This window comes from Charadrius vociferus, unplaced genomic scaffold, assembly GCF_000708025.1.
Source record: "Charadrius vociferus isolate BGI_N301 unplaced genomic scaffold, ASM70802v2 scaffold129, whole genome shotgun sequence".
Taxonomy (NCBI): Eukaryota; Metazoa; Chordata; class Aves; order Charadriiformes; family Charadriidae; genus Charadrius; species Charadrius vociferus.
In genome coordinates, this window is record NW_009661374.1 from 3,618,515 (window position 1) to 3,632,997 (window position 14,483).

The 14,483-nt window shown below is 37.5% G+C and overlaps 1 protein-coding gene across 1 annotated transcript in view; it reads left to right on the forward strand.

Annotated features, from left to right (window-relative positions):
* Positions 1-14,483, forward strand: part of LACE1 (lactation elevated 1) — a 72,857-nt gene that overhangs the window by 6,921 nt on the left and 51,453 nt on the right. The window contains exon 2 of the mRNA XM_009893867.1: positions 7,265-7,488. Coding sequence (XP_009892169.1) covers positions 7,265-7,488 — 224 coding nt within the window. The remainder of the gene's footprint in view (positions 1-7,264; positions 7,489-14,483) is intronic.

A 14,483-nucleotide genomic window follows, 5' to 3' on the forward strand; every position in this document is an offset into this window, starting at 1 on the left:
TATGGCGGTGCTTTAGGCTGTTTTGGGGGCTTTTTTCGCCCCCCCCCCCAAAAGGATCCTCCGATGTATAGAGCTGAGCTCCGTCTGGTTTAAAAAGTCAGCGTAATACCCAAATTTATGGGGAACTAGGTTTTGTTAACTTGAGGCTTCAGTTAGAAGCACAGATTTTTTTTTTTTTTTTTTTTGGTGAGAGCTATATTAGTTCTCTGCCGGTTTGACAAAAACGTGGGAGTTCAGATGAGTCCCGGAGGTCTGAAAGTCAGTCCAGAAGGATTGATAAATGTTCACGTACACACATTATATTGAGATTGTATGGTGTTTATACATTCTGAGGAAAATATACAAGCGCTACAATTAGTATTATAGTTGTATAAGTTTTATTTGGTATTGGTCTAACACTTTATGTAGATTGCTTTTTATAACCAGCATTTTTCCATTTAAAAAAAAAAAAAGTTGTCAGAGCAAATCCAGTGGCTTTATGCGTAGTTCCTCAGCTTCCATGTTAAAGGGAAGGTAGCCCTTAAATATGTTACTTGAGGACATCTGCAGGGGTGGGCGGGCACTGCTGAATTGATTTATAATCTTGTTTTTATGGTCACTGGTTTATAGTCTTTTATTTGGTTTTGTGATTTGCTTTCCACACTTTTGTACCTTTTCCTTGATTAAAAGACTTCACAAGTAGTATTTGTGTAAAGTTGCAGTGTCACTGGTAAACTTTTCTGTCTTTTTCTACTTTCATCAGTAGGTCAGATTGTTAAATGGTGTGTGCATGGAAATAGTACCAGTAATCTTATTTCAGAATAACATCACAGGCATGTACACAAAAAAGCGGGCTTCTAGTTCCAACTCATATGTTTCTCTAGAAGCTTAAATACTGCTTCATATACTGCCCTAATGAATGGACTGCAAGAAGGCTAAATAGGGGGTTCAGCGATTCACCCAAAGTCATATAATGAGACAAAGATGGGAGGATAGTCCAGGTCCTTGTTCTTGTATCTAGGCTGCACCCTACGTATTCTGATTTGAACTGCTCATTTCAGCAGGCATATATTTTTTTTGCATTTGTTTTATATGATATTGGCCTAACATTTTCAATTTGTGCAGATAACTTAGCCTCTTCCTTGCACCCTCCCCTCCCCCGATGGGTGGTTGGACTTTGCTTTTCTAAGCATTCTGTTAAGCATTGGAAAGTAAATAATTTTTTCAGATGGCCTCCTCTCCCATTCTCCTCATTAAGCAGTGTGAAATATTTTGAAAGGAGCAATTGTTTGGTATTAGTGTAGGACTGTAAATGTATTTTCTGCTTTATACCAGCACATGATCTCTTTCCTGAGAAGCTTACATGCCAAGTCTTTGTTCTTCTGCAGGTTTACACGTGTGCTTAACTCATCCAAATCCTTGTTCACCTTGTACAGCATGGGGCAGTTTACCTGTTTGAGACTGATTCTGCAAAACTTCCACATATATTTAATAAAAAATGAGACAATAGAACATTATTTTTATCTACAGGTACTAGCCTGCAAAACAAGTTGTCTTTTCTGATCTTTTGCTGCCTTCACTCCCATTCTGCATGAAAACAACCTTTGGAGCTGTAAGACCGTACTGTTTCTCTTTCCCATCACTGTTGTATCATCAAAAAAGGAAAGATTTTGCAGCAGTTCTGTTATCAGCTTAATTATAAGTTTAGCGAGGTCTCTGATACCACCATCTGCCTGTTGATAAAAGTGCCCTCTAACTTCAAAGTCCTCTTCTTCTGTCATGGCAGCTGTGTTTCATGGGCAATTTTAGCAGCTTTACATTAAGGATTTGGGGGTTTGAAGCAGTTTGGCTTCATTGTGACCCAAATTAATATTCTGAATTTCAGCTTGGCTTGTTGAAAACAGGATAGTTTTTCCTATTCCGTCCGTATCTGTCGTGTGTCCGCCCCCCCACCCCCCACCCCATTTCCAGTGTTTGTGGAAAGCTCTCAAGGCAGAATTCTGTCTGTGGAGCAGTAATTACAGAGATGTGATTCCTGTACATTGGCTTAACACTGGTTGAACAGAAGATGTTCCAGCTTCTTGATTGTGACTGTCAGCAAAGGTGGCAGTTATGTGATTTTGGGGTCATTAACTTTGGGGCAGTTGTCACTTCCATGAGTTTGATTTAGATGCAGTTCTGTTAGTTGGAAATATTTTTTTATTGTTAAGACAAATAGTAATTAACCATTACAGCAAAGTGGCATAGAAAATGGTTAATTCTCCATCTTTTATGTCTTCAGAATATATTTTCTTCAAAATAAGCTGTAATCAAACACAATTCTTGAGCATAGTTCAGGGTAATTAGATAAATTTAGCTTCCCTTATACTTAGAAAGGTCAATGTTGTCTTCAGTCTTAATCTCCATGAATGAAAACTATGTCTAATCATTCCCATGAGGGAGTGGCTTGAAGCATACATATAGCGCAAGGGTTAAAGCTGATTTTTTTTTTTTCTTTTCATCCTCAGTCCCCTGAAGTGCTTGTTTCAACTTTGTTACCAGAATTAATAATACACATTTTCACGTGTACTATATGTGAGTGACCCTCTAGTGAGGTGAATATTGTAATCTGAAGCATGACTTACCTTTTGCAATAGAAGGTGTTCATTTCTGTTTGTTTAATCTTTGCTTTTTAGCCGGATATTATCTATCCATCATGGTTTTTCTTTTTCATCCTATTGAAGGTCTACGAGTCTAATCATGTGTTTAGAAGTTGTTTAGTCTGAGGGCAGTAAGAGATCTTGCAGACCAAATTTTAATTCATCTGTGAAAGTACAATACTTTTTCTCTCTCAGAAGTGAATAATCATCTTAAATTGACATGAAATCTTTTTGTGTTACTTGAAAAGTCCCATATTAATAAATTCAAAGGTGTCGGTTTCTGCAGTCATGGAAAGATGGCAAAGGTAAAATTTGTGTCAGGGAAGCCCAGGTTCTTTTCCTAGGCCCTGAAATACAGAGGAAACAAGGACCTGCTGGGATTTTTGTCATGGGAATTCTCTCCTGACAGGTTTTAGACATAGCAGTTCACAACCTTACATAATGAAATGCAACTACTAGGAAAAAAATAAGGCTTACCAGGGTGATTGGTGTTTACCTCAGTTACCCTTCTGTGCTCTCAATCTCCTGGCTACTGTCAAGATCAGTTTTTGATATGCCACAACTCAGCTTCCATTTCAGATTGTCTTCTTACATAAATAACTCTAGTGCCTGCCTCAGCTGTGACTATTGCTTTCATAAGCAGTGTCATTGAAACTTGCATGCCTTTTTCCTGTGTCATCTCAGACATCAGTTCTAAGTGGCAGTAGGAAGACTCGACAACATAGCGATTAGTTTTTTTCAATTTGCTGCTCTTTTCCAGAGCAGAAGGTCCCTGGAGTTAAGACCACTTTTTCTTTTCATGTTTTTATGTAGGCACTTATATTTGCAGTGGTAAATTAATGCCAGTTTACTGAATGTGTCTTAACTTCCCCCACTTTAAAGGAGATTTTTATAATTTCGGATTGGCATTTTCATTAGGCATTTATACATTAATAAGGTTTTTTGGCTTTAGTGAGTCTTTCCTCTCAGATTTCTCCAAGGCAGGACTTTGTGTGTATCACAGCAGGTCTTTGCTGCAGCTTGGTCTGTGATCCTTGGATAGGCGAGCAGAAAGGCAAATGCAAGTAGCTAATTTTATGGCTTGAAGTAAAGTGAGATTACAATTAAATATGTATGTTTTAGGACCAGGAATTTAATAAAAAGTTGCAACCTGGTGGCAACTCTAAAGAAGCAGCTAATGTCAGGCTAGATGTGATGACATCCGATACTGTCATGCACCCCGGATGTGGGAAAGAATCACGTATCTGTAGTTTTACACTGTTTCATGTAAAACTAGGTGAATAACTAGTTGATGCTGCACTTTTCTATAGTTGTATCTAGAACACTACATAGAGAGAGAAAATGCTTTTTCTGTGTGTGATACTTAAAGATTTCACAGGGGAGCTAATAAAAATGAAGTAACAGTTTACGTAATACAAAGATTAGATAACGAAACAGGAGAACATAAATGAAAACCCATCTTTTGCAGTATGGAGGAGAAGGCTGTAGGACTACGATTAATGCACAGAATCATAGGTGTTTCCTATTCTAACAGGAGTTTCCTTGCTGTAAAATTACGGAAGGTAATTGCCTGGTATTCCTCAGCTATGTATTAAAATTCCTAAAGTTTCCTTTTCTTTATGAATTTGGGAATAGATTAATGTAGAAGCACAGTTGGGTGAATGATTTTGAAATCTGTCCCACAAAATGCAGATTAGAATGGAAGACCCACATGTTTTTCTGTCTCTTAGGATAGTTTGTCACTTGAATAATTTTCTTCTGTTGACTTACCTCTAAACCCCCTACACACTTTAAGAGCATATGCCTTTGTTTTGCAGCTACAAGTTTGAGTTTATCCCTTACAGGTTACTAGGTTTCTCCAGGTAGTGTATTATAGTGTACCCCCATCATATTTGAATCGCAGCATTCGATATTATTTTAGGAGAACAGTGAGTAATTTGTCTTACGTCAGCCTCTGTCATCACTTGCGCATACTCTCCATCTCTGTCATCTGTTAATGTCAAAGTATTTTATTCCACTCCCAGGATGGTTAGCTGTAAGTACATGTAATCTGAGACAAAACCCACAGTTCTGAGCAGTCCTGCTGGTGTGCTTTGTCCATGGCCAGGAAGGTCATGAGCCACAAACCCTTTCTCATCCCTAAATCAGCTAGGGTCAGGTATTGCTGACTTGTTCCTGACAGATTTTTGTCAAACTTATTTTTAAAATTCACTCCCCATCAATGAAAGTTTTATGACTTCTAGACTATTAATCGATTTCACTGCCTTAATTACAGTTATTAAAGTAACTGTATAAATACAGTTTATTTCCTTTTCTCAGTAGCCTGTGTGTATCTGGAGATAGCTATGTGCTTTTCTTTAGTCGTGTCTAAAGGTTTTACTCAAATGTTTGCAATAACAGACTTTGAACTCGACTCTCTTTATGTGATCTCTTTAGCTAGGGATGAGCTAATTACTTTTGATTCATAGCAGTAACTCCCTTCAGGGCAGAAGAATTTGGTGTAATTATTGTGTGTAGATGTAACAGCAACTGTCTTACTTTGGAGAAACTAAGGTGTTACTTACAATAAATAAACATAATTTGATCTAATTGTTCAGTTTTATCCTTCTCTTTTATAACTATACTCATTTTATGTTTCTTAGAACAATTTAAAACTCTTCTTGTGCCTTTTACAACTTCTCTCTGGGTTGTGACCAATGGTTTAATAAATAGTTCTTTAAATCATCTTCTGCTCTCCCATTTAATTCATACCTCTCGTGAAATATGATGTGAAAACTGAAGAGTGTGTTCCAGGGCAAACTATACCAGTATTGAATAGAACAGGTTTTTTTTTATGTGTGCTGATATTGCTCCCTCATATATATACATCAGAGTACTTGCATCTTTTTTTCTTTTATTTTTTTCTCTAATATTCATGTCAGTGTCAGTTTGCGATCCAATGTAGCCCCTGGATCCTTTTCTGCAGAGCTGTTCTTTAGCTGGTCGTTGCCCATCTGTTCAGTTACTTATTTCCCCTAACCACTGTACTTTGTTCCTGTTGAATTGCGTCCCATTTGTATTAGATTCTTTGTCAGGTTGTCAGACTTGCCTTGCCTTCCAGGGTGTTTGCAGTCCCCCTCTTGACTTGCTGTTATCTGTGTGGCCAGTCTGTGTACTTTATTTTGCCATACACAGGTCATGAATGGAAATTCTGGATTGCACCAAGTTAGAATTCTGAGCCCTCTCTGAAACTCTACTGCAAATATGCACCTGGTTTAACTGTAGTAATTATTCATTATATGTAGTTTTTCTAGCTGTTTTTGTACCTGCTCAAAAGTCATTTCATTTGCAACTTACTTACCTACGTTATATGTGAGAATGCTATGTGACCCAATGACAAAAGTGTTACTGCAGTTAAGATGTTTTTCCTTTACCCCCTAAGCACGTTACCTGTTCAGAGAGGGAAAACTTGTTGATCTTGTACTGTGCCTGAGGAGGTGTTGCCTTTTATTTGTTATGTTGTTATCTTGTTAAGTGTTTTATTTAAAAAAAAAAAAAATAAATCTGCTTGTACTTTTCCCGGTATTTTTGACTGTTTTGAAGTTGTTTTGATTGACCTATGAATTTCTGGATTTGCCTTAATCTCCTTTTTAAAGACAAAAGATGTTTCATTTTCATGTTATTTTGGAACCTCACCTGCCTTCAGTGAGGCCTCAGAGAAAGCTGTTAGAGGCCACTGTGTTCCTTAGGAAACTTAGCTAAAGCGTTGAGGAGTAAATTTCCTTAGACCTCACAATGTTCAAAATATCTAACTATGTAGTCTATGATATGTGTTTTTCCTATGCAAATCTATTTCTTTTATTATTGCTACAGATTGTGTTACTTGAGGTTACACTTAACCTTTTAAATGGCAGTGGAAGCAAAGAAGATATTAAACACCATTTTAGTGTATTCTGTTATTAAATATCTGATCTTACTGATTTAGCAAGCCTTCTTTGTAATTCTGTATGTTCTTTCTTTTCCTTGTTATATCTCATTTTATGTCTAGCAATTCTGACTTTTTTTTTTTTTTTAATACATAGAATTCCTACTTGGGCATGGCCCTGTCTCTTCTTGGAAGATGATAGTGCTTGCAGAGCAGGCTGTGGCATCGCAGGGTTTTGCAGCTATCACCTTGCTTGGTGTGGTCTTTGATTCTTTCAACTTGCTTACAGAACAAGTTTTAGTGTTTTGGTCTCCTGTTTGCTGGCTTTTAAAGTCTTTCTGCCTGGTTTAGCCCACCACTCTCTAGAGGATTAATCTACTCAGAGAAATGCGCTTTGGAATTTTTAAATTACTTTGCCCCAATTTGAAGGACAAAAAAAAAAAAGTCAAAACTTCCCTTGCAACAACTCATCCAAATCACACCAACTCTCCAGCTCATCTTTTTAGTGTGTGTGCTTGTTAATAATAAAAAAAAATATGTTAAAACATACTACTAGAGGTGTTTACTACTGAAGTTAGAAGTTGATTTAATGACAAATGAAGGGGTAACATACTCTAGTGGTTGTATAGGTAAGTAATGTATATATGTCTTTGTGTAAACTGTTAAGAATGTGTGTTGTTTATGAATGTAAGAGGATGCTTATCAAAAATTCTTTATTAGTAATCTGCTTTTCATTTTACAGCATACACAGCTCAGGGAGATGAGAAGACAGTCCACGGTACCCCTACAGATGCTAACGCCAGAGCCTTATTGGTTTGCAATGGACCTTTAGAACATTATGACTTTTTGATTAAGCAAGAAGAGTTGAGGAATGATGAGCAACAAAGAAGAGTTGTGCAGCACCTGCAGAAATTGCACGAGAGCCTTAAAGGCTATAGCATCAGTTCAAAAAATCTTCTCTCAAAGGTGAGTTTTATAATGATAAATATATTTTTTTTTGCATTTATATTTGGTCCTAAGAATATGCTGAAAATACATACATTTCTGTCATTAACACGAGGCTTATTTTTGCAGCTGGGTCTTTGCAGGTAGATCATTGTTTGTGTTTGGATCCCTGTTATTTCTTTTCTTGGTTTGTAAAATTCCAGTAGCACTCTAGAAGTAAACAAATTATATATTACTGAAATAATTCTATAAGAAAATTTGATATGCTTTTGGTTATGTCTGCTGTCTGCCTTTCTAAAAGTGTCATTTGGCTATAGGAGAGAGGGGCCTAGACCAGGTTTTAATTCTCAAGCACTGGTATGACACATGTTTGGGCTACACGTACTGAACAGTGTTTTGAGTTCTAATAGATCTTCCATGAATAGAAGTGAAATTAGCCAGCAGGGTTTAAATAATTTAGCTTTGTAAAACATTATCATATAGATCAGACATGACTTTTTTAAAAAAAAAATCCATTCTTTCCAGTGTTGTTAGACTCTAGTTGAGGTAAGGAAAGAAGGAAGAAGTGTGATCTGTGTTTTTTGGGAGCATCACAGCTCCTTTTGAGTATTAACAAAAATTCAGGCACATCCCTGGTGCATGGCGCCTTGGCAACCATACTGCCTTAGCATTAGTAATGCTAATAGCCTGCTATTGCAGCTCTGTAACTTTTCCCTGAAGCTGTTGACGCAGTGTTTTCCAGAGCCTCTGTGGTAGTATTTTTCATGTCTTGTTCTCGTGCTGTTGTTCTCAGATTGTTGCTCGTGTGGCCTTGCACCTGCAAATCTTGATAGCATTGTTATGGCAGGTTCTCGTGGGAAGCAAGTAGAACCGGTGTGAGAATCTCCCCTCAGCTTTCCTTGCCTCGTGTTGTGTAGATTTGAGTTTATATCCCAGAAAACCAAATATAGTGCCCAGCGAAGTAGACAAGGCATTTAATTACTTGGTAAATATTAGGCAATCATAGACGTGCACAGAAGCTGAACGACCAGTGAATATGCTTCATTTGCACCTGATTAACATACTCCAGTCAGCACAAATGGTCATAAACATGGCAAGGGGAAACAACAAGAATAGGGTGTTTGAGTGAATTTGATGATAAAAGTATACTGCTGGGAAAAAAGCATGGCAAAATATTGCCATCATTATCTTCACTTCCCCTGCCTGCACTGAAGAGACAACTCCCTACCCCTAAGAGGAGGATGCCTGGAAGCTGTCACTGCTCTCCCCAGCCAGCTGCTGAGTGTTTTCCTTTGTTTTTCTCTCTTTCTGTTGTACTGCGTTTGTTTTTATTTTTTTGTCAGAAGTAACTTTCACCTTTACAGTCAATGTATGCTGTCAGCTGCAGACCTTGCTAATAAACCTCCATGTCAGCCTTTTTCAGCATCTGTTATGCACCACACCTCATCTCATGGGCATAAATCTAAATATCTAACTCTACTGAATTTGTTACCTAACCATATACTTCCTATTACAACTCCCGAATCTCCTGTTACCTGGCACAAATACTGTATTTTGTTTGCATGGCAAGCCTAACTGGTGTAGCATGACATCAGGGGAACCAAAGTCTACAGGGCTCAAGTGCCTCCAAATGACATGCTGTTCTCTGCCCTTTAGGCACCAAATGACAAGTTACCACTCTAAGGGTCTTGCGATGTATATTAGCTACAAAGCATGAAAAAGGTAGAGAAGAGAACGTTGGTAAGGGAACAAGTGTTAAACCTGTAAATGGCCTGTGTTATCCCCATAAATGTGCCTGTTTCAAATAGGCAAGTAAAGCAGAGCATTGGGACACATGCTTGCCTATCAGACTGCCTACAACATCCCTCGAATGTTTTAAACTCACATATGTAGCTGGAGATCATGTATTTGCTAGGTATATGCTTGACTGGAAGTGCCATAACCGTATTCCTGCCTCCTGCCTCCTGATGAAAGGCAACAGACTAAACACCTAGGAAGGAGCTCTTTTTTTTTTTTTTTTTTTTAAATTGAGGTACAGTGAGAAGAAACCTGTATGGGAAATAATTCCATGAAGCAGAAGTCAAGCACTCTGGAAGGAAAAACACAAGAGTAGTGAAGTACAGGAAGCAAAGTGCTAGGGCAAGACTGCTTCTAGAGGGCAATGAGCCTGTCTTTGGAAGTTCTGTTCTGGAAGCAGTTGACCCAATCATCCTTATGTATCCCTTCCAACTTGAGGTATTAAACTTGAGCTTTAAATAGGGGGTTTGGCTGTGTGATCCCCCGAAGTCCCTGCCGACCTAAATCATTCAATGATTCTAACTCTGATGTGGGAATTGGGGTCAAACAATGGTTTGGGGTATATTTTTGCCTGTTCTGGCTGTTGGGTCAGCTCATCATATTACTTACCTTTTTACTTTTGGGTTTTCTTTAATTAAAATTATTTAAAACATAAAACCAGTGTAAAAATTATAGCTACAGTCTGAAAATTGAATGTTTATGGTATTTTAAAACACTTATTTATATTATATGTGGGTGTGTCCTTGTGGATCCATGTTGTCTTGATGCCTCTGTAGGCAAACTCTTGAGTTAGCCTACAAACCAGCTCCTAATTCCATTTGAGCAAGTACCAAATAAAAAAAATAGAAATTTCCTCTTTCAAAAATGGTTATTGCTTATCTTTGGTATTCAAAGCAAAATGGAGGTGTGCCTGAACGGGAACTGTTTTTGCATAAGTGTAAGGAAATCAAGCTGGATTCGGCTTGCCAAACTACTTCTGATCTGGTAGGCCAGAGTTTTGTATCCTGAGGATGCTCAATGTGAAAAGTTTTTTTTTCATCTGTCTGGGGTTCTTTTTAAGCTTTGGTGTTGGGCTTGTAACCTTTTAAATTGCCTATCTCAAAATTGTATTTAGACATTGTACCTGGACTGTAAAAGAGGAAGTCACTCAAAAGGAAGCCCATTATCTGGCTTGCTCCTCCATTATGATTTGGACATGCTGCCAGACATGTATTCATTTTCATTCTTTAGAAAAAATGTTATGATGAAGGCAGTGGTCTTACTGTCAAACCTGGGATCAGTAGGCTAGAGCATTTTGATCTTTTCTGGTAAACTGTTTTGGACATTTGGATATTCTGTTCTAAAAGCGCTGCCTTTGAGAATAGTTTTGAGAGCTGACTTGTGTTAACTGGAGTGCCCTGAATCATTATAGTTGTTAGAGCAGGTGTCTTGTAATGGCTTTGTAGATCAAGCATTATGTGGGTTTGTTATTTACTGTTTCTTTGATTGGGAAGCATGAATAGGGAAGAAAGTCTCTATTGCAGAGAACAAATACTAATCTTATTCTATTTAGGAAATTGTGATGCTACTTTGTCCCTGTATAACAGAGCTAATCGCAGTACAGCCAGCCTGACTGACACTTTCTTAAAAGGAAGAAGTCAAATGCCATTTTTTTTAGTTTGAGAATGTGGTTTTCACTAGTTCCTTTAAAGTATGCCTCTTTGATTTAGCATTGCTTCAATTCCATGCTTTAATTCTAAACCAGCTTTTAAAATTTGTTGCATGGCTCACTGATACCTTGGAAGGAATGCCACAGTGTGTGAGAAGCAGCTGTAGAACTACTTGCTATTCGGATAAATGTTGCTGCAGGTTTTTCTTCTAGATATCTCTGGGGAAATCTTAAGATTGCTAACCAGGTTGAGCACTATAGTGCCATGCCATACATCAAAACCCCAGAAAAAGAGGAGAGCAATGACTCTTGTGTAAATCCGTTAAAGCCTGCTAGCTTGTGTAATTAAATCAAATCATGATTCATGATGGAGAAGAAGTCGCAACAACTATGTTTCTCTGCTGCTGTCTTTGAGGAGGTTATTTGGCTGTTCAAACAGAGCTCCTTTTGACATAAAATGAAGCCAAAGAAAGTATGGTTTAAATTCTAGTGCAGGCCAGGCTTTGCTTCAGCAAAGTTGTAATCAGGATCCTTAATGAAGATTTTCCCCAGAATAAGAGTCACAGCTGTGAAATAGGTAGTCGGTAAAATCGTAGCCATCAAGCACTGTACCAGCTGTAGACAGCGGCATCATATGCTTGTCATATGTCTGCATCTGTCGAGAAGTTTTCTAAGTAAGCAAAATACGTGTTTTTCTACGATGGACTTCCAGGGTAGTTGTTCAGAGGGTACTTTCAGGGAGTTTCAGTCTGCTGTTGCAGACTTGGTTCAGTTTTGATGAGTAGAGCTAAGGCTTTCCGTGCCTAGAAGAGGTGGTGAGTACTGCTCTCTGGAATTGGCCTGGGTTTAATAGGATTTGTGTAGGCTTATGAGTCAAAGTAGTTCACGTAGGTAGTAGGAGGCATCTCCAGGAAGTACTAATGATATAGGGCACAGGTAAATACTGTATTCTTGAATAGCTCGTTGGCGCTGTCCTCCCATGGAGGCCTGGTACTTTGTAACTTTGAATACACTAGGAAGTAAAAGATAAACCTTATAGTATAGATGTTCAATTATTTTGTGATAAAACGATTGGCATTGGTTTTGCTTAATGATATTACTTAACGGGTTTTAATAGATGTAAACAAAATAAATCGATATATTTTAAATTACTTAAGGACTTATTGGAAATAAGTCAAACACTTTAATCAGTTACACATAGTAGGTTGTAAATTGACTTTTTGCTTTTTCAGGAGGTTTCTAGCAACTTGACTAACATACTTTTAGTGTGAAGTCTCCTGTGTTGAAAAGAAACTACTGGCAGCTTTTTAGAAATAAAAAAATAAGGGTGCTTGGCATTTCAAGCGTGCTTATTTTTCCTGGCTCTGTCATTGAAGAGAATGTGGTTGAGAGGTTGCAGTGAAGAAAAGGGGGGAAAGAGAGAAGCCTCTGTCTGTCAGCCTCTTCTGTAGTCTGATATTCCTTGTTTTATTGCATGATTTATTCTAAAATAACAGTTATTCCAGAAATAGAAGCTTCTTGCACTTCTGAACCGTTACAAAAATGGTCTGCTTTGGTTTTAGTTTTGTTCTTTATTTGTCACTTTTTGTCTAAATAGTTTTATTCACTAAAAATATGGTAAAAGTAGGATTAGGGAACAAATCTTTATATCAAATACAATAGAAGCGTTTTAACATTTATCTGAGAGACTTCCATTACCTCACAGGCCAAAGCTTTTTGAAATCAGTAGTCTGGGGGAGGGGACATGACACCAGCCATTTTCTTTATGATAATAAAACTGTGTAATTATTTATGATGCAGATTTTTTGGGGCATCCGCTTAGAATGAATTTGAGGGGGGAAAAAAATTAGTCTTGCTGTAATCCAAGTAGGCTTCCATTTTTCAAAATTAATACTCAAATTTGAACAATTCAAATTCAACTTGGTGAAAGCATGGCCTTGTATGTTGAGATATTTGAGATCCTCTGAATTGAAGTTCAAGGCTGTAAGGGTTTGCATAGATGTTTCAGATCTCTAGCTTTTCAAAATAATACCAATTGGGACAACTTAAGAGTTGTTGAGTTGCTGTACTAATGACTTGAAATAAGCTCAATTATAAGTGAGGTCATGTTTTGAAAAGAGGTATGAACAATAGTAAACACCATTCAAGACCTTGAAAACGTCTTCAGCTACAACAGCAACTAAAAAGGAGGCCTGAAAGAGGGAGAGAAAGAGGCAGTTAGTGTTTACAAAAAGAATCTGCAGTTTGGATACTTGCCTCTTGAATTTTGCATATTTTAATTAACCATCTTAGTATTGACATGCATTTTCACTTAAAAATTTTTCAAATCAGTGTAAATATTCCCAGGAAGTGAGTTGCTGGCTTCTAGTGTCTGAGGTAGGGAACATGGGAGAAGGTGGGAAGACATTGGACAATATTAAAGATACTTAAGAAAGAATAGGAAGTTGTCAGAATGAAGGAGGTGTTTTGACCAGTATAATTCCTTAGATGAGGTAGGGTATTGATTGATTAAAGTGAAGTTTAAACAAAAAAGAAAAATCTGATGCGATAGAATCAAAGCAAGGAATGCAATTTTGAAGCAGAAATGTGTTAAACATTTTGATCGTAGAGGAGAGAATGTTGTAAATCTGGGGACACTAATGTGTGTGTCATCTCGTGGAATTGTAAACATTTTAGCTTATAAATGATTTTCAAAGAAAAATCTGTAGGTACACTGATCTATAAAAGGAAAAAAGCTCCTGCTGTGGCATGTCCTGATGATAATGAAACTTGGTGAAGCACTTAAGTTATGCTTTCTTAAGTTATTGCAAAGAATGTTATGGGAATTAAGAAACTTGGGAGGACTCAAGGGATTTGACACACTTGTGATACCCTCGTTTGAAAGAATGTGGTGAGCATTCAAAACATACATCTAAGGATTTCAGAGTTCTCCCCTTCAAACTCAAATGTGCGTCCCTTAATATCTTTGGGTTTGTACATTTTAAATACTGGCTATAACATCCTTAAACCTTATCAATGTTGCAAAAGCAAATTTATTGTCAACGGAGTGAATGTTATACTGAGACCCCAAATATACCTCTGGATAATATGGAAGAGAGGAGAAGCTCATTCATTTAGTTTGTCTTCCTACGTCTCTCATTTTTCTCCCGTACCTGAAACAAGACTACCCTTATTTTAGGGTAACTGGGGATCTTTGGCATTAAATCTCCCCCCTCCTTCTTTTGGAGTGTGTGTTTCAATAGAGCCAAGATCAGTCTTCTGCTTTCTTCGCCCCCTCATACCTGTGACTTTCTTGACTGCTTGCTGTGCTCTAAGTTGAACCAACAGCGTTGATTGGATTTTATCAGAAATCCTAGTGGAAGTTTCTCCTTTTCTTACACAACTTCCAGGCTTCAGAAGATGCATAAGAATAATTTTAACAAGTAATTTAAAAAAAATAATCCATTTTATGATCATGCAGAATAGCTTGAGGATGTCCGAGTTTCAATATTAAAATCTACTGAATCAAGTGTAGGGTTTTTTTTAAATAAACTATACATTAAAAAAAACCCAACGTAAGAATATGAAAATA